This window comes from Notothenia rossii (assembly GCF_949606895.1).
Source record: "Notothenia rossii genome assembly, chromosome: 10".
Lineage (NCBI taxonomy): Eukaryota > Metazoa > Chordata > Actinopteri > Perciformes > Nototheniidae > Notothenia > Notothenia rossii.
The window spans coordinates 45,982,319-46,008,634 of NC_136908.1; the positions used below are offsets into that span (position 1 = coordinate 45,982,319).

The 26,316-nt window shown below is 41.6% G+C and overlaps 2 protein-coding genes across 4 annotated transcripts in view; one reads left to right on the forward strand and one right to left on the reverse strand.

The window, feature by feature from the left end:
* On the forward strand, nucleotides 1-25,992 carry lrtm2a (leucine-rich repeats and transmembrane domains 2a). 2 transcript variants are annotated; one of them, XM_079653943.1, is made up of 7 exons: nucleotides 1-918; nucleotides 6,686-6,878; nucleotides 18,918-19,147; nucleotides 19,931-20,056; nucleotides 20,593-20,681; nucleotides 21,019-21,176; nucleotides 22,295-25,992. In XM_079653943.1, exons 2-7 carry the CDS (start codon nucleotides 6,800-6,802, stop codon nucleotides 22,789-22,791), a joined length of 1,179 nt encoding a protein of 392 aa, XP_079510069.1. In that variant the 5' UTR covers nucleotides 1-918; nucleotides 6,686-6,799; the 3' UTR covers nucleotides 22,792-25,992. The 2 variants fall into 2 exon arrangements, with proteins under 2 accessions (XP_079510069.1, XP_079510070.1); XM_079653944.1 differs by lacking the exon at nucleotides 1-918 and having other exon boundaries at nucleotides 928-6,878.
* cacna2d4a (calcium channel, voltage-dependent, alpha 2/delta subunit 4a) overlaps nucleotides 1-26,316 on the reverse strand; it is a 91,085-nt gene that overhangs the window by 35,537 nt on the left and 29,232 nt on the right. The gene's annotated exons all lie outside the window — the stretch shown is intronic.

Sequence of the window (26,316 nt, forward strand, 5' to 3'; positions counted from 1 at the left end):
CCCTCATCCTCTCTCTGTCACAGTGGGAGAGCTGCAGGCAGACAGAGGCTGCACACACTAATGTTACTATATTTGACAACACACACACACAAACACACACACACACACACACACACACACACACACACACACACACACACACACACACACACACACACACACACACACACACACACACACACACACACACACACACACACACACACACACACACACACACACACACACACACACACACACACACACACACACACACACACACACACACACACACGTATTCTCCTGCCACATGCAAGACTGCACACACATAGGGAAAAGGAGGAGGGGAGGGGAGGTGGGGGCACAAACACACACACTCCAGAAAGACAGCCCTCAAGTGTACATGCGTGGATAAACACACACACACTCCGACGCGTGCTGGAATCACTAACATAGCGACACACAGAGGGGAAAGCATATGACGGCAGCAACATAACGCGTTGTCTCTTTTTCTCCCTCACACACACACCATCCGTCTCTCTCCTTTCACACACACACTCACGCCTCTCAGACGCACACAGCAAAGAACAGGACGGCGAACAGGACGTATCGTTCATTTAGGGAATAGATCTGAAGAAAAAGGATTAACTATCTACATCCCTCTCCCTCCACGAACCTCATCCCTCCTCTTGTGTCTCTAAGCCTCTCTTCATCTCGTTTTTTTCTTCTTTCTACAATCCCTCCTTTTTCACAATTTATTGCTGGGCTAAAGGGAAGCTGGGGGGATTGTCTCTGTACAGAAAGAGGATTATTCTTACAATATTCACTTGACCAGGATCTTGAATGTATGGATTTCTTTTTGGGAAATCTTTTTTTATCGAGGATGGCTGATGGCAGAAAGCTATAAGGCTGGTGCTGTCTGAGATATTTGGTCAAAAGGTAAGTCTGTGATGTTAGTTCTCTTCTCACTCACACACTGGATTTCAACTGCTCCTGCTCTCATTTTACGACCAGAATTAAAGATGTAGCACGTCACACAAAGTACACTGAACAGAGTGAGACTTGGCTTTTTTCACAACAAATGGGCATTTTGTAAGGGGCCAAAGGTGCATGCTAAAAATGTCAGCCCTGTTTTCTGGAAGCATACAATATTCACAAAAAATGTTGGCCTGTGGTTTTGAGGAAAAGCTAGCCAGAAGTGGGAGAAGGTAAGGGGATCACTGGCTAATTTAAAAACAAGTTGTTTTTAAATTGTTCAGCTAAACATAAAAGAAGAACATGGTAGCAATAAAGCATTAAGGAAAAAATACCTTCAAATAAATGATATGCTGTAAAGAAACTCTTATATTTGAAAATAAAAACAAACCAGGAACAGTAAATGGTTGTGTCTGCATGATGCCCAGGACGTGATTTACTGTATAGTAATGGGAAAAAAGTGTCTGTAAACCCAGAGGCGTCATGTGACCTGCAGGTCAGACTCTGGCCACCACACCAAAACAGCACATCACATTAATACTGATGTCATCTGTTATACTTCCATTAAAGCATAATTTAATTTGACCCTTTTTAGCTTCTTTTTTTTTGACGTATCCCATGTAGACAAACAAGTGCATGTCTTTATTTGTTCTAATTCTAATGTGATATAATTGCTTGAATTGGCGGCCTAAACTGTAGTCAATTTTTGTTTCACTTGCTGTAAAACACTGTGTAGGCTTTCACCTTGTTTTAAATGGGTGTGATGAAAGCGTGATTAACTTTGGAGAGCTGCAGTGTGATTATACGATAATGCAGTGGGTGTGAGGCACTCCACCCCTGATATCCTCTCTACATTAGCAACCAATTAATTGGAATTGTCTATTTAGAATAGCAATGACCACCATATTAGTGCCAACATTACACATCTTAAATAAATAGCTAACCCTTTAGACTTGTCAGAAAAGTCTTGCAAAACCGCTCATCAAATAATGTGGATATGCACTTTACATTTTGGTGAACTGAATTCATAAAAACAAAACATTAGTAATAGTTTAAAATGTGTATGACAACAAGGTATACAATAAATGCAACATCCAAATGATAAAATGTGACCTGTAGGTGAATGCCTGAACAGAATGTGTGTGTTTATGTACAGTATGTGTCTGGATACCCACAATACATGCATGTGTAATTATATATCTGGACATATTTTTACACCATTTGCCTGTCAACACATGTGTTGCTCTATTTGTCAAGCTATCGGCATGTGCTTGTGTGTGTGTGTGTGTGTGTGTGTGTGTGTGTGTGTGTGTGTGTGTGTGTGTGTGTGTGTGTGTGTGTGTGTGTGTGTGTGTGTGTGTTGTGTTGCTCCACTCTCCAGTGTAAAAAAAGCCATTAAAAATTGATTTAGAGGAGCTTGTCTGCCTCTCTCAGCCTTTGTTAGCAACCTGCGCTGTTACACTGACAAACACACATTCAAACACACAATTTATGACTCTTCATTTCTTTCTCCTATCTATTGTAATAATGTAGTTTGTTTTGGCAAATAATCTGATATGTGTGTAAATAGGGAGTAAAGGGTAGAGCTGAAGGTTAACAGTTGGGCTGTGTCCTTACAGCTGTGATGCCATTCATTCAGGGGCCACACACACACAAGGAAAGACATCCTCTTGTGTGCAAGTGGATTTCAATTTGGCTGCAAACTGGACAACATTTCAGCAATATTAATACAAGATATTGGTCAAGCCAAAAATAGCTCCATAAAAACATTGACAAAGTCACTCACACATACTGTATGCAAGTTCACACACACACACACACACACACACACACACACACACACACACACACACACACACACACACACACACACACACACACACACACACACACACACACACACACACACACACACACACACACACACACACACACACACACACACACACACACACACACACACACACACACACACACACACACACACACACACACACACACAAACACGGAAAAGGCAGAGGAGAAAAAAAGGGGAGCAGAGTAGACCAGAGGAGGGGAGAACTTGTTATTTGACTCCCCCAACATGCAGACCACTCAGGCACCCGAGTATTTACACGTGTGTGTGAATGTGTGCATGCTGCATGTGTGGATTTTGGTTGCCCCGTGTCCCGGTCAAATTGGTATGAAAAGCTTTGTGAGAATAGACACATGGACAGGCTTAACATGATGAGATATGATGGGCAGATAGTAACATGTGGCTGCAGAGGTGACCTTCCAGTAATACACAGTGACAGCACAATATAACCACAATGTGTATACCTCTTTTTTTCCCCTTTCCAACTCCCTAAATAATTTCTGCCTTTCTCCTTTTTATTTACTCCCATTCAATTCCTAAAAGGTACAGAAAACTATTAAAAAGTCATGATATAGATAAATGAGTATTAGGCTATAAACCTTCATAGAGGCTCGGTTACCCGTTTTTGCAGACATTTGATATGACTGAATATTTTTATTTTCATTAAATAACTCAGCCAAACTGTTTATCCCCCCCTACACAAAAACAAACACAAAGCCATGAATGAAACCAATATGCAAAACAAGGCAACACTTACAGTCCCAAAGCTGAAACAACAAACAAAGATTGATTTCAGAAATCTTGAAATTATTGCAGAAATGTTTACCTTTAATAAAAAAAACATAGCAAAGAAAAAACTGAAGTGAAGAGGTTAAAATGAAGTATGGAAAAAACATATATTAGCCTACACTGAAGCTAATATAATGTTGGCTCCTGTATATACATTCACTGTATGTTTTAGACAAAAAACAGCGTAACATTAAGTTACTGTAATTTCCAGTTAGTGATCCAGAATTCTTCAATGAAGCTCTTGTGCTCAATTAAAAAGAACAACACAAATGTCCCAGTAGAGCCTGGCTAATGTGACTTTGATCACATGCAGGAAATCTATCTGCAGAATATCTTCGGTACATGCTTCTGTCGCTTGTCAAGGCGAGAGAAAGAGCCTGAGAGTGAGAGATGGAACGAGAGGGAGGGGAATCGTGAACATTGAATATGAAGGTCATAAAGACAGTGAACAGAAAGAAAGGCGGAGGATGAGATGATGGAGAGGAGAATATAAATAAAGAGGGCAGAGCGGACAGATCATATTTTGTTCAGTGTCTGGCAGGCAGTAATAGCAATAATGACAACACAAATAGCACTTCTTGGGCGCACACACACAATCCCACACTCATCACACACATATCAAAACATTGGAGAGGTTGTGGAGAAGAATTTTAATGACCGCCCTCTTTGCCCATTACCCTTATTTTTACCTCCCCTCCACTTAAGTCATTTCCTGCCTCGCCTGTTTTTATCTTTTCCTCGCTGTCTCTGTTTTACACCTCATCTCCTCTTCATCTCATCCCTTACTTTGTTCCCCTCTCCTCCAGTTTCCACTGACGTATATTGCAGGTTGTAAATAACTCACTCGCTCCCTGAGTGTTAAGTTTGCAGTCTGTCACTCCGCTTGTGCATAATATCTACCTCCTTCATCTGAATCCATTTATCATGTTTCCTTTTCCCCCTCATTTCCACTTTATCCTGCCACAACTCTGGATAATTTTTGCTTAATAGGCCTATTTAAGGCGGTGCAGGTGCGAATTTACATAATTACTGCACACGCATTCACAAATGAGTGCAAACACACTCAATAATTCCCATTCCCCTTTATTGCAAAATGAGCTTTCCAATCCTCACAAACCAACCAGTGAACAACAGCCTAATCTGATTAGTGCAATAGTTCACACACTAGTGACTGGGTTTTAAGGATACTTTCCAAAAAGACGCCTCTCGCAGCAGCAGTACTGCTTTTAAAAATCACACTGATTGGCCCAGGGGGGGGCGAGTCAACAGCCAGCATCAGTCATGTGGCACTGAGGTTCCAACAAGATTTCTCCCATGTTGATTCCCCACTCATCAAACCTATTTTCACTGTAATGAATCAACAGTCGACAAGAAAACTCATCTTTTTTAAAGCAAGTGGGATACGTTTCATTACACTGCTGTAATTGGACTGGTTATTCTTTTTCAACTTTTTCATCAAGATAAAAGTCCATCTATCGCACTGATACAGTAAACTAATGGCCACCAGTCAGACTCCATATAATACAGAAAACTGTAAACAAGAGACAAACATTTTTTTTTAAATATAGAAGTAAGTATATTATATAAAACACTATGACTCAGGTTACTCGATCACATACTGGTGCAAAATAGTTTGTTTATATTTAAAGGTCCCATGTCATGGCCATTTCTACTGATCATAATTCCATTGTTGAGGTCTACTAAAATACATTTATATTGTGTAATTTTCCGAACTCACATTGGTTTCTCATACAGCATCTCTGTATAGTATGTGTATTCATCCTCTGTCTAAACGGCTTGATGGAGCTCCTGCCCCCCCCTCCCTGTGAGCCCAGTGGCCATCTGCGAGACAGCGAGACACAGCGAAACCCAGCCCGAAACACACACACACCCGCAGCCTGGCTGGGAGTTTGTGTGTGTGCCCAGGCTGAGTTCCGTGGTGTCTCGCCGACCCCACACCAGTGAGCCAGCTCACAGTGTCCCGCTCCTCGCAGTAGCGAGCCTCGCAACGTCCCGCCGAGTGTGTGTGTGTGAGGAACTCCACAGAATGGTCCAAACGTAACGGCTCCGCGGACCAAATGGACCAATATGCAGAGCCGTTACGTTACGTCACTATCCCCGAAATACGTCACTATACCCAAGAAGTAAAAAAAGAAAAAGAGGAATCTCCAACGAGGCGTTCTGGGGGAGCGTAGACAGGTCTTTTCTGTTAGAGTTTTACTCGCTACAGGGTGTACTTTGAGGGTTTGTGACTCTGCAGACCGTTTACATGCATAAAAACCTTCATAACACACAAGGGGACGGGTAATAACCGGAAAAGCATGACATGGGACCTTCAACTTGCAGTCTGATCTGAATAGTCTTTGCTTTTTTTAATGTCTTGATTTTTTTAACCAATTTGCTAAGGATGGACCACTTGAATAGCCTCAGAGATTTCAGAGCTGATGTATTTATTGTGATCAGTTGCACGACATCATCCCCGAAACAGTACAATGTTCAGGAACAGTAGACAGTATGCTTGAGATAATGTTTGTCGCAGGATTCAGTTTAAGTTGGATGTTGCACTGTTGCCTTTACTAATTCAGAGAAATGTTAAAATTGGGACAGCAGTACTCTCTGTCTCCATCCGTTCCAAAGGGTAGATTGGCAGTATCAGACTCGCAAACAGACGCAATGTCTTTCTCTTTACTCTTTCCATTAATTATTTCTCTTCCTTTTCTTTCTGTTTGTGTTCCTTCCATATGTCCTTGTATTTCTAACCTTTATACTTCACTCTCTCTTCCTCCCCTCGCTGTCTCTGTGTCATTCACACTTTTTCTCTCTCTGTGTGTGTGTCAGTCTCTGTGCCAGACAGTAGCAGTAGGGGGTATGTCTGTTGAAGGCGAACTGATTGTGTAAACTGCCAAAGACACACACATCTATTATTAATGCCTATAAAATAACAGGGGTCTGTTTGCGATACTTGTGCAAATGCACATACTGTAAGGGCACATAGGAGTGCACACAAAGGAGGATAGGTGCGAAAACAAAAGCTAAATATATATATATATCTGTCTGTCAGTCTCACTCGTCTTGTTTTCTCCTCAGGTGTTTTGGTGCAGCTTTTCTCAGACGCCGCCCTAGTGGAGGCTGCAGGCATGGCGGCTTGAAGCCCCCATAGCCCCGCCCCTCCGACAGAGGAAGGCTGCAGAGCTGTGTGTCATGCCCCTCCACACCCACCCTCCCGGGGGCATTGGCCTGCCCCCACCCAGCTCTTCCACCCACCACCTGACCAGACCTGGTGAGTCAACAACAAAAGATGAGGAATGATGAAAAACAGTCGAGAAGATGAGAACAGAGGGCTCTGTTCCTACTCAACTCTGCTCTATTTTACTCCCTGCTATTGTAGTCCTAACTACACATGTGAAGAGGAGCACTGTCTGTTTTGACAGCTGCTAATGTTAGCATGCTCAGACACACACACACACACACACACACACACACACACACACACACACACACACACACACACACACACACACACACACACACACACACACACACACACACACACACACACACACACACACACACACACACACACACACACACACACACACACACACACACACACACACACACACACACACACACACACACACACACGGTGAGGGCACTGAGCTTGCTGTGCCAAGTCCTCCAGTGAAATGCCACATTACTGTATGTATTAACAGCCCGCAGTCTGTAGAAACAAAGCAGCGTGGGTGGAGAGTGAAGGGGGAGATACCTGCAGGTTATTTGTCTGCATTTCCTTCCTGTTCTGAAACATGTCAGCTTCTTTGCTTCCCTTTCCCTTCTCCTGTCCTCTCTCCCCTCCCTTATATTCATCTCTTCCCCTTTCTTTCCCTCTGTTTCTGATATTATGTCCGCTTTGCTCCCCTCTTTTCCCCTCTTTCCTCCCCCATATACTCTCTCTCCACCTGTCTTATACCGGGGATATGTTCAGTCAAAAGAAAATTCAGTCGGAAGTCGGGTGGCATAGCAACAGATACGACAGCTATGTGCGTGTGTGTGTTGTGGATTGGTCATTGGGAGTGGATGGATGCTGCTCTCTGAGACACTCCCTCAGCTAATGGGCAAACATGAAAGCCCCATTCTGCATCCTCTCCTCTCTTGTCGTACTTTAACATAACCCAGGCAGGACACATGCTGCGGTCCCTGCAGGGAATAAATGGCTTTACATAAAAAGAGATCATGAAAATGGGGATGTTTGTCTTCCTGTTGGAGGGGTACTATTGTTCTAGAGGTGTCTGGTTAAAACGCCCCCAAGAAGCGCTGTGTAACACCGGAGACAGTAAATAACAGGGCAACACTATCCGTCAGACCCTCCACACACCCACACGGTACCTCTAAGTCGATACACCCCTCCCTCTGGGCCGCTGGGTCTCCCTCCATGTTTATCCCAACACCTCTTCTACCTTTTCTTCAGCCTTCCATCGATCTCTGCATGACACTCAGTTCAATAAAACACAACAATGTTTTCCGGCTAAGACTCCCTTTCTCATTTCATAACGTTTTATCAACATACATTTGATATTAACAGTATTTCCAAAGCCTTTAAGGAAGAAGAATCTGAAATACTCTATTTTCTGTCTCTCTCTTCCATGCAATTACATTCTTGGCATGAATGTGAAACCATATGGCCAGAAGAACAGTCTCGCTCACTTAGTCCAATTCAATTTTCCTTTTTGACACATAATATGCATAATCAATACAGCCATGTCTTTCATAACAGGTGTTTTTGATTCGCTTCTCCACTCTTCTTTTCCACTCAGTTAGTCTGTGTATTTTTTACCAAGCTTTTATTTCTGCTTTTACTCTTCAAGGTCTTCACACACTGTCATAAACACACACTGAGTGCCTGTAAAGGCCCGAACACACCGGGCCGATTTCGGCTGTCGATAGATGTCTGGCTGTCGATGAGTGTCCTGTTGCCCTACTCAGATTGGTGTGTCCCGTACCGTTGTGTCTTTTCGGCCGTCAACATGTTGAATCGGGAGGTTGTCTGCAAAAGCCCGTCGGCCAAATAAAACACTCTGATTGGCTGTTCAGCTTAGCGAATCAGTGCATGAGAAGCGAAACGGAAGTGAAGAAGGAACACACAGAATTTTTTTCATTTTCCAGTACCGCACTAAACATAAGATTATAAGTCGTTATGTGAAACAGTCTGTGATGGACGAGAGGGGAAAATGGAACGCACGCTATTTGTTGTTTGTATATATATCAGATAGTCTGTCTTCCAGTTGCCTCTTTTGAATTAAGAATACACACTACCGCCGCCTGCTGGTAAGGAGAGTTATTGCCACTGACGCATGCGCAATGCTACGTGCTACTTGGCCGTCGGCTGAAGTCTTTGTGGTGTGTTCCAGTGCGACTTTTTGGCCAAGACGCAGGAAACGTGAGACGACACAACAATCGGGTCCGTCGGGACGTGTTCTTTGGTGTTCTTTGTCAGATTCATTAAGAACAGAGAAAATACAAGAGTTCAAATCATCAAGGATGCCTCTGAGGAAGTTCTTTTAGAACAGGAATGTGTTTCAATTCAGTATTTGGATAATATATTTCAAACTTTTGAAGTGTTTCAAAGTCAGAGGTGTGCTTTCCTCAGTGGCACTAAAGTAAAACGATTTCCGTGTGACAGAAACAGATCAACTAGAAAGATAGAAGAAGTAGAAGTATTCTTCAGGGTCAGCATGGTGTGGGCCATATTTCAGCTAATGGCCATATAACTATGATGAAATGTGGCAACCTGCATGAGACAGAAAGGGATTTTTAATTTATTTTGCAGGATGCTTTATGGGTGTTCAAATCCAATTTTAAAATGTTGTTGCTCCAGGTAAAAAAATGTTGTGTCAAATGATCAATACATGATTTTCCATCTCAGATTATCGCGTTGTTCTGTTGTCACTAAAATCAAATCTATTCGTCTTGGGGTTTATAGTGGAAAGATGGTTTTATAATCAAGAAGATGTGCATGGCATCAAGACAAGATCTCATTAAAAAGAGGTTTTTTTTTTCATTCACACATATTCCAGAAATATTCAAGCTTGCAAGGGTATGAAACTGGCACCCAAAAATCCCTGAATGTTGTCAGGTCTTAGAGCTTAAAAGTGCCATAACGCCACAAGAAAGACAATAAGTGCTTTTAAAAGAAAGCGCAAAGAAGAAAGTGGGAATGCAAAATGTGAGTGACAGAAAGATTAAGAGAGATGAAGCGAGGAAAAGATGGAAACAGTGGGGAGTCGAGAGGAGGAGAGACGTGAGATGAAAAGGGCGTAGTGAAAAAAGAGAAGACAGTGGAGAAGAAGAAAGGCAGAAGGAGGAGAGGTGAGAGAGAAGAACAGGAAGGTCTACGAGAGACACGGAGACCATATGGTGCCTTAAGGCCTTCAAGATCTCATCTGACGCCACACACACGGCATGATCTCACTCCTATTCACACATAAACACACTGCAGCTTATCTGGTCGCACTGCGTGTGTGTTTATGCACCTGCTGCAGTCCCAAACAGAGCCGGAGATTAACTGACCACATAATCAAAAGAGTGGCGGAGAAAGTGTGAGGATGTGGCTTTGAATGGACGGCTAATAACAGACTGAGGAGAAAACATTTGGTTTGGAATGGAGCCATGATACAGTGACTTGGGTTGCAGCCTTATACTTGGGAATAAAGGTGTAATCAGGGTTGGGAGGGTTACTTTAAAAATGTAATAATAATAATAATAATAATAATAATAATAATAATAATAATAATAATAATAATGGGTTTCATTTATAAAGCACTTCATATTTGATTTCAAATCCCGAAGTGCTACAAGCAGTGAGCATGAACAGTATAAATAAACATTACACAACACGATAGAATGAATAAAAAGCAATAAAAAACAAACAATAGAAATAAAATAAAATACAATAAAAGGGTGGTAAAAAGGTCTAGGCAAAGGCTCTATTGAAAAGATGGGTTTTGAGGCCTTTTTTAAAAGCCTCCACGGTCTGTGGTGCTCTCATTTGGTCAGGGAGAGCGCTCCACAGTCTGGGAGCAGCCGAGCAGAAGGCCCGGTCTCCCATAGTACGGAGCTTAGTCCTGGGGGGTTTGAGGAGGTTGGAGTTGCTGGAGCGGGTGGTCCGCAAGGAGGTATGGGGGATGAGGAGTTCCTTTGAGGCAGGGAGGGGCAGTTCCATGGACACACTTGTGGGTGAGGACGGAGACCTTGAATTCGATCCTCAGTTCCACGGGGAGCCAGTGTAGTGCAGTGTAATCTGTTACAATAACTAGTTACATGTCAAAGAAATGGAATCAGTAACCTAATCTGAATATCAAAATATTAAAATAATAGAACCTATTTACTTCCAGTTACTTTTGGATTACCTCAATATCAAATGCAATGCAAATAAAAACGAGAAAATAAAAAACAATAAGATGTTTTTTACTTAAGTGTTTGTAACAATGAAACCTTAGGAAAGAAGAAACGAAGATTCTTCATATCAAAATGGAGTAACAGTATTAGTTTACAAATGCTGTTTGAGCTGAATCAAAAGCAAACTATAATTGTGTTTAATAAATCAGATCCCCACCTACTGCATTAAAAAATAAATGTATTTAAAATAAAGAGGAATTAAAATAGCTTAAATAAAAACCATAAGGAACATTCTTTAAGTACGCCGACCTATAATATATCGATCTTTATCTAAAAATGTTTTGTATGTTCTAGTAATCTCTATTTTCTTTTTATATGTAACATACATTAATGTGGTTCGTTTGAAAAAAAAATGTAATTATACAGTTACCTTTTTTTAAATATTGTTTAATGTAATCCGTTACTCCCTAAGCCTTCTGTGTAATGCAATGCAGTGACTAAAGATGAAGCGTTTGGTTTGGAACAGAGCCACATTAGAGAGGGCTAGCAGTGTGTCTGCCTGCAGCAGCTATCAGGCTGCTAATTCATTGGAAACATTCTCAGTTTAACAAGCTAGTTTGATTAAAGTCCATGGTCTGCCCTGAGAAGGTACCAACAAACAGATTTAGCTGGTTGAATTTCTCAACCCTGCAGGGATGTTGGGTTTGGCCTGAGCCTGCAGCAGTGTGACAGTGTGACCGTGTGCGTGTGCGTGTGCGTGTGTGTGTGTGTGTGTGTGTGTGTGTGTGTGTGTGTGTGTGTGTGTGTGTGTGTGTGTGTGGCATTAGGTTTGGACTGCAGCCTGATCTCTTAGTGCCTTAGTGCAACATGAGACTCAGAGTTAAATAGAAACTGGAATGACAGCTTGTTGGCGAGCTATCCAAAGCATCTGGCCAATTCAAGTATGTAATCGTTATTTTAATGTGATTGAAAGTTGTTCCGAGAAGTGGCACTCTTTTTAAATATGCAAAAAAAACCTTTGACAAGAAGGGTTCTCCATTGAGGGACGACTTTTACATTTTTGGTGCAAACATTTATTTTTGTCCTCTCTCATAAGCTGGTTTATAGCATTGATCTTTCTAGGAAAACAGACATATTATATGAAATCAGGCCACTGTGGATTTGACCCTTGACCTCCTTACTGGCGCTGGCTTGTTATGTTTCCTGATCCAGGAATTAACGTATAATGTGTGGTTGCGTCAGGCAGGAATGAAAAGATTGCTGCAGATGAAGCGACCTTGAACTAGATCAGCGGGAGACAACACATGCAGATATTTGTGTGCACATGCCTGTAAGCATGTTTGTTTTTCCTTCTCTTTTGACCACGGTTTAGTTTAGTGCAGGTACAACAGGAAGGTGCCAGATGAAACACATAAACACAAGGTACTGCCCTCCTGCCAAAGGACATTGGCAGCGATAAATCTGGATAATCCCTTGCATCACAAACACCTCTACACTTTAGCACTTGTCAAATGATACTGATATAGCATTACAAATCTAAGCAAGGGCGGTATGGATCGAGCATGTGGCTGATAAGCAAGCATGGCCCATTCCTGAGAAAAATAGTACTTTTCTCCAACAGGTAATAATAGAAAATCGCTAATAATGGTCCTGCCAAGTGACAACTCAAGGACTGTAAAACCACACCTATCAATATATCTATCCATTCAGCTATAAAAATGTGGTTCACAGAAGATAATACAAAAACAACTCAGAAAACCATGCCAATGAAACAACAATATGACAACTATCTCACAATATTGTGTGTATGTGTCTGTGGGAGCACTTTGGATCAATACCATCTGCCACTCAATCCCTTCTCAGGAATGAGTAGGCATGAATTACGACTTGTTACTAATCCAAGACAGAATGTATTTCTAGTACCAATGATGCGGATTTGACATCAAAAGCTGAGCGTCCTTCATTTTCTCTCCAAATTCTGAATGCCTGAAGCCCAGTTGAGTGGTCAGTAGAAAGCGATGCCACATCCATCACGGAGATGCTGTTACAGTGAAATATATATAGCTGTGGGTTTTCTGAAACTGAAATCGTGCTTTATTGATGATTTGTTTTCCATTATTTCTTTTCCCTTTATCTCTCCCTGTCTCTGTCTTACCTGTCACTCTCGCAAATGAATAGCCACTATCATGGAATAATGTTGTTGCATGTCAAACTCTCCCACGGGACATGATTTTGTGTGTTATTGCGCGTCTGTGTCACAACAAATTGATACAGATAGCATGAATTAGAGAGGCAGATCAGCCTACATTTCACCCACTCACACCTCCAAGACATACCGATGCAAAATACATCATGAGAGAAAAGGACAGGGGTGACACAGAGAGAGAGGGGGGGGGGGGGAAGAAATGGAGGATAAGAGAGGGACACGTAGAGGGGAGAAAGACATAAATTGTGTGCCAAATGGGGTTAACAAATACTAGGACAGTCTCTCCTTTTCATCCCAGCAGGAGTAGAGCCTAAACCCCTACACGCTCTCCCTGCTTATCCTCAACTGCTGTATCCGTGTGTGTGTATGACGAATACTTCCTGTGTGTGAGAAAGCTATTAAGTGCCTGAGAGTCAAGCAGAAAGGTTGTGTGCGTGAGAGGAAAGAGATAATGGGGGTTAAATGAGGGGATTTGATGTGAACCTCAATCTTCTCTCATTATGTCACCTTTCTTCTTTCTCATGTCGTCTATAGCCCTTGGTTGCTACGGTAACACAGCATTACCTTGTCAGTGTTGAAGTCATGCGGTGGCGCTGCTTGGACCTTGGTATTTTATGTGTGTGAGTTTTCTTCTATGCCTCTTATACTGAGCCTTACCAAGAAAAGCCATGGATAAAGTGAGACGCTGTTTAGTGTATGAGAGCCAAACACAAGCATTCAAAGCGATCACACACTCACTCACATACACACACTGTGCACACGCTTGCTGACTATTTTCCATCTGCTAACTACAAGGTCTCTGGTTACAGACATGTAACAGCCTCTGACAAATTACATACACACAATTGATGTAAAAGGACGGGCTACACAGCGTGTTGACATATTGCAGATGGTATCAGATATTGCAAATTATAATTTTTTAGATACTGCTGCTCGTGGCTGTCTCTGCTACTCAAAGCGTTGAAGGCCGGATTACATCCTGGCTTCACTCACACAATACCTTCGAAGTCATGAACTAAAACGATTCAAAACTGCCATTCTGGATCCTTAACTGTGATCATGATGCATTCAATATATAATAATTAAAAGAAAAAAATTATGTACTGTATATTTTAAACATTATGCCATTAACTTTGCTAATACTGAAGGATCTAGTTGATCTTGAGGAAAATCATCAGGTGTGTAGGTCACCTTTTAATGCTTTATTTTATTCACAATATTTTGTATTGTATAGTCCCTTAACTGGTCTGAATGCTAAAAAATAAGTTAAATAAGCATCTTCACTGTTTCGTGCTATAACTAAAGAATTATTGTCCCATGATGAGTCTACAAAAAGTCAGAAAATACTAGTAAAAGATGCTTAATAAATAAGCCATAAATTAAGAACCATCAAATAAGTTTGACATATTAATCAATTATTTGAGAACTACTTCTGACTTCAAGACAACAGTTCACACTAAATATTCAGCCTTTTTATCTACATGTGAACGGAGGCATACTGTAAAGTTGTATGAGGAAACGTAGGAGTCAAATCTCCACTCTCTGTGTCCTGCAGAGCTCCATGTGAAACATTAAAGCGTAAGGAGGCACTGAGTGTGTTGCAGTGTGTGTGTTGCAGTGAGTGTGATGCAGAGGGGACAGCTGGTTGCTCTGGTAATAGGATAGCAGTGTGTCTGTCGCCTGCATGGAAACAGCTCAGCCCCTGGTAACATGCAACTGAGCTCAGTAGTGGATGGGCCTGTGGTGGTGACATCATAGCCGGTTCAAGTATCACCCAGGGGCCCCTAGATATAAACTTACAGACAGCTGAGGCCCTAGAGGTGTCAGGCAGTGTTGCCTAGGAGACGGTGTCAAACATCACTACAGTTACAGGAGTCATATGACTCTTCATATGCTGATGTTGGTGACAAACTGTTAAAATAACACAATGACAGCACAGCAGTGTGGATTTGTGTGTTCAGCATACTACTATAATGCTGCAACTTAGTGCAGATAAGTGTAAAAAGGCAGAAAGCACAACAAGACACTTGTGAAATGTGCAATTGGATAGGAATAAAAAAGGTTAGAAAGATATTTCAGTATCAAGATAAATCGAACAATGTTTTTGCTTTAAAAGTCAAATATATAGGGCAAAGAAAGCAAATGTCTAAATGTAATTCTGAGCCAGTTTATTATCAAAATGACTTTATCTTGGATTGCTGTATATTTCTCACAACTTTCTCTTCTGAATACTCGTTGGTGGTGTTGGGAGTATACTGGGCAATACTGTGCGCTCCAGAAGTCTTGCCTCAATCAAACAGGAACATCGTGTTGCATTTTAATGCTGCATGTCTTAGTTAGTTTCCCATCGTTGAAAGCATTGCCAGCCTACATTTACCCAAAATGTCAGCACTTTTATGGCATGTGTTTGGGGAATCTTGTAAAAAATTCAGTCTGAAGTCTGTTTGGACTGAATTAAACTGCACAGAACCACTTAAACGTATTTGTACTGAACCTCCCTATCTTACTCTGACTGCGGCTGACTGTTTTCCTTCTGGTTTGGCTGCGTGTAGCGGTACAGCAGAGAGGATGTGGAGCAGCTAAAACCACTCATAAAAGTTGGAAGATGGAGGGGCTGAGGGGGAGTTATAATGTAAAGTAGGAGAGGGAGAAGAGAGAAGAGGGTTAGGGGAGTTAAAGTAAACCATTGCAAAATAAAGGCCATTACAGAGAGAAATAGAAAATGACCATAACTTGAAATTTGACACGATATGAGGGAGAAGAAGTATAATTCACAATTTCTCCCAGCTCTGTCGGTTGTATAACAGCGATTCCACCTCTGAAATATATTGTCCTCACACGTCTCCTTCCCTACTATACCTTTTCCAACCTGTTCTGGGAAATGTACAGCCACAGTGCAGCAAAATCCTTCCAGATTCCCACTGAGCAGCTACAGTGAAAGATTGGCCCTGTAAAGCATTCCCGCTACAAAGTAACATGGCACAAGACGCTCAGGGAGACTTCAAAATCTCTCCTTTCATCCATTTATTAAGTGGTGTTAATTTTCCCACAGACTAGGATTAAACTGCCATGGAGCGGAGAGGATAATGGATGCAGGAACAGGAGATGTCACACACTGATCTCTGTTAAAGGCTTTACATGCAAAATACTTGCAAGATGGGGCAGTGTCCTGCAGAGAGGTTATGTTCTCTCCCGCAGTGAACCTGAGAAAAGATGCTATTTATAGACCGTTGCCGGTGTGTATTCAAAGAAAAATGATAAAATAATGTATTCTCCAGAGGTTTCAAAAAAGTGTTATCTACAGTTTTGACTGCCCATGGCCATTTCCACATGGACGTTTTGTGTTTGAACATTTGCTGCCAAAAAGACCTTTACCCTGGGGAGATCAAATGAATACAAAAACTTTGAAATTTGAGTCTACCAATTATATGTTTTTCAATTTCAATTGCGATTGTATAGACAAAACTGCTTTTGCCATTTTTACTGCACTTCTAATAGTAAGACACTTTTGGTTTTGCACCAATTGCCCTTTCTGCTGAGAGTTAGGTCAGAAGATTGATACCACTCTCATATTTGTAGGATAAACATGAAGCTGCTAGAAGCTGCTTAGCCTAGCATAAAGACTCTAAACAAGGAGAAACAGCTAGCCTGGCTCTGAAAGACAGCATCACTTAAACTCACCATTTAAAATGTTATATCTTGTAAAAAAAAAGGCATGAGGTAATGTGCCAGACTATTCCATGGCTGGGCACAGAAATGTCCTGGTTTGTCACCGTGAGGAGAACAGCTGTTCCTGCTTGCTTTCAGTCTTCGTCCTAAGGTAACCGTGTACTGGGTAGCTGCATATTCCCCAAACATGTTCCTCCACAGAATGTCAAACTGTCCCTTTAACAATATTTTGATGAGCTCAAAGAGATGATAAATAATTCAGCAACCAGATATTTTTTCCTCAAATCATGCAGCTCTTCCCTCCATTCTGAATGCATTACTCATCATTTATCATTAATTACGTTTCCTGTCTATCCATTGATGAAACTGTTCTCATTGGAATGTATAAAGGGAATCAAATATTATTTTGGTTTTATAAAATATTCTCTCAACTCTCTATCAAGCGTCATATTTTGAGGGGGGGGCTGTGGCTCAGTGGAATAGTGCGCTGAACTTTGAATCAGGGGATAGCAGGTTCAAGTCCCACTGCAGTCAGCATGTCGTTGTGTCCCTGAGACACTTCACCCCAAATTGCCCCTGTGGGGATTGCCCACAGCACTGAATGTATGTAAGTCGCTTTGGATAAAAGCGTCTCACAAGTGACATGTAATGTAATGTAATTGTATCAGTAGTGAGTTTAAGAGGCTTAGATAAAGGCTGATTGTTTAACATATCACATTGTGGAGTGGCCATTAAAGGGCTATTTCACAGAGTTGCATCACTCTCAGAGCCAGACAGTCAATATGGTGAAAGGCAATGAAGTCTTAAATGTGAGTGAGAGGAAGAGGAGAACAAATAAGAGAGACAGCAAATGGACAGATGGGCTAACAGAGAGAGGAAATACAACAACAGAGAGCGGGTGAGACATAGTGTGACAAAAGGCAATGGCACGCTGAGAAATAGATGCTAATAATATGCAGATGATGCAAGTGATGAAATCTGCTGGTGACGCAAAGTGTCTTGTCAGGGAGTCAAAAGTGCTGCGTCTGGAGAGTAGTTTTCTTAATATCACGCTTTGTTGGTGCTAAACACACACACACACACACACACACACACACACACACACACACACACACACACACACACACACACACACACACACACACACACACACACACACACACTCGTTCACAAAGAGATAGAGCCCAAGTCGTGCTGATAAACCATTGGACAGAAACAAAGTCAGCCACTGTAACGAGGCACTGAGGGAATACAGAGCAGAGCCAAGAGACTTCAAGTGAAAGAAAATGAAAAAGATAAAGACACTGGAGTTGGAGAGAATGAGAATAACAGAGTGGGAAGAGGGACACACAGAGAGAAAAATGTGTATGTAAACGAATGAATGAAAAGGCCTGATTGGACAGATGCGGGACAAAAAGACAGAAAAGAAACGAAGAATGACATACAAAACTAAATGGAATGAAAAGTGAACAGAAAGGAAAAAAAAGATTATGTGTGGAAATGATAAAATGAATATACTCTGCAGGGGAACAATGAGTCCAAAATTGAATTTCCCTCATGATTGTCACTGCTTTTGAGACACTCCACAAAGAAAACACAGCCAGACGCACTCATAAAGACAAAGCGAAACACACAAGTAGAGGCTCTTTTTAAGACATGGCTTTGTGAATAGACTGCTGCAATGAAAATACTATTCAGAGTGGGCTAGACACACACAGAACTAGTTTTCTAGATGATCTTTGAGGCAGGATTGGTTGGTTTTCGGTGATAGCATATGTATCAAAGATAGGTATGTTCTTTTATTTCCTCTTACATGCATCTCACAAAAGGCACTGGCCAAATGACTGATAGAGACAAACGAAGTGCCTAGCAGCACAAACGACAACATTTCCTCTTCACCATCCCATCTTTTATTAATTCCTATTCAAGTGTCCACTTATTTCTCTCCCTCTCTCTGCAGACCTTCTGTACACATCCTCCTGATGTACTGAAAAGATCATCCACTTAAAAAATAATCATGTTTGTTTTCTCTCTTCCCTCCTCCTCAAGTCTTCCTCTGTGTCCTCTGCATGCTGGCGACGCTGCTGCCGGCCACTTCCTCTTGCCCCCCCCCCTGCCTCTGCGACTCAGACAGGCTGGTGGTGGACTGTGGGGGCCGGGGCCTCTCCTCCCTCCCTCAACTACACCTTCTGCCCCCGGGGAGCCGCTCCCTCCTGCTGGCCAACAACAAGCTGGCATCGCTGGGAGCCTCTGCATTCGCTAACCTCTCCTCGCTGGAGGTTTGCAGCACATTTATTTTTTGTTATCAGTGAATTATTTCTTTCTCCTTGTAGCTGAAAGTGTTGTTACAATGTTGTTTACACTCTTCTCTGCACTGACCTTTCACACTGAATATCACCCAGTAGTACTGAACAGTAAGTCTCCTATTGAGCAACTGCAGACTCTACTGTTAAACTAAAAAGTGAAGAGAATATGCATGTCAAGGGTGTGCAGGGCTACTAAGTATCGGCATATTGTGAAAAATGCTTAGCTTACTATTTTTTTTCAAATAAAAGGGCTGAAAATGATGGATAGTTATTGCAAGAAAGGCTGCATAAATATACCCTCATTAGTTACAACCTCTAGCAGCTTATAATACCCAGCCCTGAATACAATAAATATTTGTTATTTAGAACTTCAGATTATGAATCAGCAATTATTTCCTTCGAGAAAACATACACTAATTTTTGTCACTTTTGAGGCAAAATATCCCAGAGGTCACCTCCCTAATTAAACTGAAACATAATTGACTTTCCCACTGCTGAGCATCTATCTGTTATATGAACAATGAATGAACAATTTATTTTTTTCTCCATTCTGATTGACCGTCAGATGTTTCACAGTTATTCTACTGTAGCATTGCACTCAATGGGAGCTTCTATGAATAGAATTGCCAGCTTAGGGTATAAAATGTGCGTTAAAGTATTGCAAAAAAAAATCACATTTTAACATTCCTCTTGGAAAGAAATTTGTGTCAAAAATGCAAAAGTGAAAATGTATTTTTTTGGCGGTTTGGATTTTAGGAGCTGGACCTCTCTAACAACTACCTGGACAATTTACCAGCTGGATTATTCCGAGACATGTCCAACCTGACAAGACTGACTCTGCACAACAACTCCCTAACAGTGATGGACAGAGACCTCTTCCAGGTAGGCGCTGTAGATTATACACCATACTTGCGATAGACTTTAATGAAGCTCACTGACAAGACAAGAAAATCTCATAGGACATTCTGCTAAATGGTATACACTGTTATAAGATATACAATTAGATCCATTCATCCAAAATACTATGGATGTGAATACACATAAGTCTGAAAAGTTGAGAAAATACCACCCCTACTGAAGCACTGTATCAACTCCTGGCGAGGCTGCACAGGCTCAGTTTAGGAGAAGAGCCAACCTAAGCACATATACATGACTGGGATCCCGTCCAGGTTGTAAATTAGGAATAAACTGTTTGCTCAACACTTTCATGTGAGTCAAAGCAGTCTGCAGGATGAGCTTGTGTCAAGACTTCAGTTGAGACCCTGAATCAAACAAGATTAGCCCACCCTGATGCTAGCTGTGCCCCTTGGCAGCAGTGAAGGGAGCCAATAGAGCTGATATGGGGGGAATGTACTGTACAATGCCGTATGGTATAATCATAGATGGGTAAATATAGATGTGTTTCGATGTTTCTACAGGGTATAGGGGGTCTTCAGAGTCTGGATCTGTCCCTGAACGGTCTGTCCTCTGTTCCTCTGGGACTACTGGATGGGCTGCAGAGCCTCAGGTACACATCCACACACACACTCTTTTTAAATCAATTTTTTAAATCAATGTGCTCTTAAAACCCCCGGAGCAAGACTAGTGTAAGATCACACTGTTAACATCATGAGCATTAGGAGGGCAGTAGGTCAGTGCCCTGCCAATATACAGCGTGCAACAATTGGAAATGTGTTCAAAATTACATCTTATATTATTACATTGATGTTCATTGAACTGTTTGTTAAGCATTACTTTCGACTTCCGTTTTTTATGTGTTTAATTCAAATGCATTTACAATTTGTTGTTGCTAGTTAACACGACTTTATCACATAATGTTTAATTTTGTTCCAATTATTTCATAGGTGGCTGTCTCTAGCGGGGAACAGGCTTCACGGTTTGGAGAGGGCAGCGTTTGAGCCCCTTGCCAACCTACAACACCTGGAACTGGGACACAACCCCTGGGAATGTGACTGCAACCTCCGCGATTTCAAACACTGGATGGAGTGGCTGTTGTACAGAGGTGGATGGTTGATTTATTACTATGGGGTAGTAATACCCCATAGTAATATGGGCAGAAACTAGAAAGTCTTACTTCACCTTACAGATAGCAAGGTGTTTTAGTGCTGGTGCTTCGAGTAAAACAACTGCATTGGAGTGTGAATGCACATTGCCACGCTCATTGTGTGTACTGTGTGTGTTGTCCACGTGTCTCCGCAGGCTGTTAATACATCCGATAACCACAGCTGCTCTCCACTCTCTCTTCATGTGTAAAAATCGACATTCACCTAAGCGCCTCGGGCCTCAGCTGCCCCGCTAATGACGCATCTCTTTCCTGCTCCATTCTCCTATATGCTTGGTTCTGCTCAGAGCAGCTCAGACAGAGACTGGCTAACAGCATACTTGATAATTTAGTAATCATTCAAGCAGCGGAGAAAATTACAAGAAGACATTTCATAGTGGAACATGAAAGCATGTCAGTGGCTGTTCAAAGGGTAGACAATGCACGATGTTTGTTTAAGAAAGTAAGACAAAGCACCAAACAAGTGTGAAATGCTGTGCGACAGCAGCTTGTGTTGACTTTTATCTCCTGTAGATTGGAGAGAGAGCTCTGTTTGCAGAGGGGATTCTTTTGTCACTAGCCAAGATAAAGCATCAGGGGGTGAAATGCCACTTTCCTCATTCTTTTATCTTCTACTTTTATCTCATTGATTGCAGCTTTACATATCTGAGGGCCCAGATCAATGGCTTTCTAACATGCAACCTCAGTTGGAATAATTTGTAGAGAGAAGAATGCAGCATGTGATGATAACAAAGTAGATCCCCCAACATCCTGCCTCTTGTGGGAATTAGTGACTCAGATATTTCTGTCTTCCACACATAGCTCTGCTGAAACTAGGCATGTCATCTCATGAATTATAGAAGAGCTTAGTTGAGGCTATCTCCAACTTAGTGTTGAGGGTACAGCTAACTGAGTTTGTGTGTTAAGTGATGTATGACTCATCCCATTGTTGGCGCAACCACCCCGCTCTCTATCTTTCCCTCTCTCAGTTAATTGGTAGTGCTTTACAGACATAGTGCATTTATTAAATGACCTCTCCCTGTCCTCTTGCCCCGGCCCATTCTTTCCCTCTCCTTCAGGGGGGAAGGTGGACGCGGTGGAGTGCACGCTACCGAAGGATCTGCGTGGACGAGACATCCGCGGCGTGCCGGTGGAAATGTTCAACTACTGCCTCCAACTCGAAGATGAGAACGGGGGAGGAGGTGAGGGTTCTCGTTCAGGACAAGGAGTTTCTCCCTGCAGCAAGAACGCTCTTAACCCTAGCGGGGCAACACCAATTACTGACAACACTGATGACTCCTCTTCCAACACAAGAGGCGGAGAGGCGCCGTCGGAATGTGTCCGCACCCGGTACCGACCCGTGAGCGTGCGGCGCGCTATCGGCACCGTGGTGATTGCAGGTGTAGTCTGCGGCATCGTTTGCATCATGATGGTTGCAGCGGCGGCTTACGGCTGCATCTATGCCTCGCTGATGGCCAAGTACCAGAGAGAGCTGAAGAAGAGGCAGCCACTGATGGGAGACGGAGATGGAGATGGGGATGATAGGGAGGACAAACAGATTTCCTCTGTGGCGTAGAGGAGTGACGGGGGAGGGCTGGCGTGTCAAAGGATGAAGGTTGGAAGGGTGACATTTAAAAAGGGCTCGAAGAGGAGAGCGATGGACAAGCTGGTTTTATGCACACGTACAGTTATGGTATCTCTCCCACTGACGAACAAAACCAACACTTTTTTTTCACTTCCTTTGCTTTGTCCTCTTTCTATTTTTAGCCTTCTCCCTCTCTGAACCTCTCTCTAACAACTCACATACACACACCTTATCTGTTCCCTGATTTTCTCTTCCTTTCAGACCCATTCTCACTGCAGTATTTGCTATCGAACATCCCTCCAACTCGCCTACCAACCACCTACTGCTGCTCTTGGCTGTTGCTGAATTTACCAATATGTATCAGCTGATAGAAAACGGATTCAGCAATCTCTCCAGTATGAAACATATCCTGAAAGCGATTACAAGACCCTTGTGGGGAACAGCATTTGTGAAATTGGATTGAATTTTCAGGGATTTACAGTATTTATGGTGTTTATTCACAACCGTGACAAAAACTTTTAGTATTAGGTAGTGCCCGTCTTTAGTTTTGTTCGCAGTTTTCTCCTCCTCAACCTCTCCTAAGACAGTTTTTCCTCCAAGAAACCAGGACCCCAGCCCAGATCCCTTCACCCTCATCTGGCCAAATGCTGCTCTGATGTTCCCTTGGACCTCCAAGACCCAAATGAACAGTGTTTGAGGAAATGAGGGAAACGTATTGGATAAAACACAAAGAGATGTCATTTACGTCTACGCTATGTAGCGCTTTGTTCCAGAGAGAATACTGGGGATACAGATGATATGTTGATAGGAAATCAAACAGAGTCTCCTGAGGATCGTGTCTCTTGAGACTTGTTAGGGATGTTCAATGTGGAACACATTTGGTTCGACAAAATGATTATTCACGACTGCCAGACCTTTCAATTACATAAGGTCACACAACGGACATCCTCCCTCCTATTCGGACCAGATCTGTTTCTCTCTGGATCTTCTGTGGACCAATAACCTTCAGTTGTCACAAACTGGAGGTGTGTATGAGATTCCATAATGAATCTCATCAAGGGTTCAAAGGGGATCAAAACATTAAACTGGACTTTGCTGTATCTGTCACTTTTGCTCAGAATAAGGCTCATGCTTATTTGATGCTTGTTAATATCTGGAGGGATCATAAGCCTTTTCCGGTATTACTTGGACTTTGAGGCTGGTTCAGAAAAGTATACACAGCTGTTGTAATGACGTTTTTCGGAGATTATAAGGACCACAGACTTTGCTTTAAAACAAATATTCTTTGATTAGAGCTCATTTTCAGACTGATTTCACCCGTCAGAGGTGAACGTTTGCTACTATGGCACGGAAGCACTATCTCAGAGAACCCTGTCTCCTGACAAGGACTACAAAACATCTAAGGACTACAAACGTCAGACTCCTGCACTTTATTTCCTTTATTTGATCCCCTCTGGCCTCCCTCCCCCCCACCCCGCTCTTCTTTTCTAAAAAGGGATGATTCGCCCAGAGGGATTATAACGAACAAGGGATTAAACAAAAAGACGCTGCTATTTGTCCCCCTCCTCCCCCACTTTCTCATCATTTTATTTCTCCATCCATCTTTCCATCCAGTGCTATTTATGGAAAGTATTTCACACTTCCTAAAATACTTCCACCTCTTTCTTTTCATTTCATACATCCTCCCATATTGCTGTCCTTACGTTTTTCCTCAAAGGTCTGCAATGTGCAATGGAAGTTGTCATCATAACATACAAATGTTGTCACCACCAAAAGTCCTTCTGGTATATAATCTTATTTATCATAACTCACTCAAGAGGAATCCGTGGGATCAGACTCTCTCTCAGCTAATTCACAAAAAAATGCTAGTTTATTTGCTTTACATGGTGTTTTCGTAATTATCCTTAATAATGCCATGAAATATTTATAGTCATATTTATTTATGGTTAGTGTACACATTTGTGTCTGTAGTGAAACATCCTCAAACATCTAGCTTTCATTGCATATTGCTCCCCTACAGTCAAACTATTGTTCCCTCTCAATTTCTAATTGGCTGGAAATACAACTATATTAATAGTGTGTTATCTTATACCTTCGTATGAAGCATATCAATATTATTATTTGAGTCTCTAATATGGTGTGTTGGCCCAACGATCCCCCCAAATGTTTTTGTCGTAACTGATTATGGTTTTCTGTATCAATTCATGATGTATGTCTATTGTTGTTTTAATGACTTCTATGTTTTGTTTTAGGTTTAAATATCTCTGTAATGTATGGTTTTGTTGTTGTGTTCATTCATTTGTGTTCCGTAGCTGGTGAAGTTTCTGCAAGAGGCATAGAAAGAGTTTGGCCATTGATTAAGGACGATATTAAAAAATAAAGTTATGGACCCTATTATATTATACCACCAACTTGGACCAACTTCCTCTTCTACAAATAACATTTCATTATGGGACCAACTGGAAATCAAACATGATGAACTGTTTAGTAAAGCTTTTGTAAAGATATTTGAACTAACCCAAGGGGAAAAAGTTGTAGCGAAAAAAGTTATGGTCCTCATTTAATATTTAAAAAGCCAAGACTGCAACGTTACAAAACGTCCTGTATTCAGATGATTCGCATATAAAAGTGGTTTGTAGGAGATAGAAGCGGTTTGAGGTCAAGATGCACAACAAAGTGCATTGCAAATCAAATCCTGGTGCACTTTAGCAACAATGATCACCTCACTAATTTAAAGAAATAGAAGAGACAAGGAGGTGAAAATAATTTAGTTATAGACTGAGACTAACAATCGGTATCTTCGGGAAAATGTAATTATGGCATGCATCCAGGTCTGTAGGGCAGTAACTTTAAAAAACGTAATGGCTAAACTTTTTCTACGAACACAGAAACAGTGTCCTCTCACCTCCTGGTCTGCAGGTCTTGTGTTGTTGGTAGCTAAGTATCTTAGCTAGCTGAAACCTGTTCCTATAGCCTGTGTGTGTTAAGAATTATAAATCATAGTTTGTTACGTAAAGTTGCAGCAGCCATAATGACTAAGGGCCTCAAAGACTACCGTATATTGCCTGAAAATCTATGGTGTGTTGTGTTATTTTGATGATTGTGGTTACGACAATAATGATATGATGGTGATGGTGATGAAGCATTTCCTGGTCAATATGCATTGATTTAAATAAAGACATATCACACTCATGTCAAATGTAAATCCGGATCACTGACAAGCTTTGAAAGACCACAACTACCTATGCCTTACATGAAGTTCATACTATATTTAGAAAGTTATTGGGTCAAATAGATGAACCAGCCAAATCATCCTTAATGTGTTTCACAAATAATATTAATTACATAACATTGCATTTTACAATTGCAATTACAGTAGGATAACATTATTTATTACATTTAAGTGTGATTATTATTTGTCCAACTCAAATGTCAATGATAGGGGCTTTTCTCGTCCAAAATAGAGGAAAACTAAATATTTATAAATGACAGTTTTTGGTAAAAGAGAAAGCCAGG

What these genes read in the sequence shown, in the direction of transcription:
- lrtm2a (XM_079653943.1), top strand. Translation starts at nt 6,800, where the DNA reads ATGCCCCTCCACACCCACCCTCCCGGGGGCATTGGCCTGCCCCCACCC. An exon ending in GATGGGCTGCAGAGCCTCAG is followed by an intron (nt 20,682 to 21,018) that starts GTACACATCCAC and finishes ATTATTTCATAG; the next exon opens with GTGGCTGTCTCTAGCGGGGA. An exon ending in GGAGTGGCTGTTGTACAGAG is followed by an intron (nt 21,177 to 22,294) that starts GTGGATGGTTGA and finishes CCTCTCCTTCAG; the next exon opens with GGGGGAAGGTGGACGCGGTG.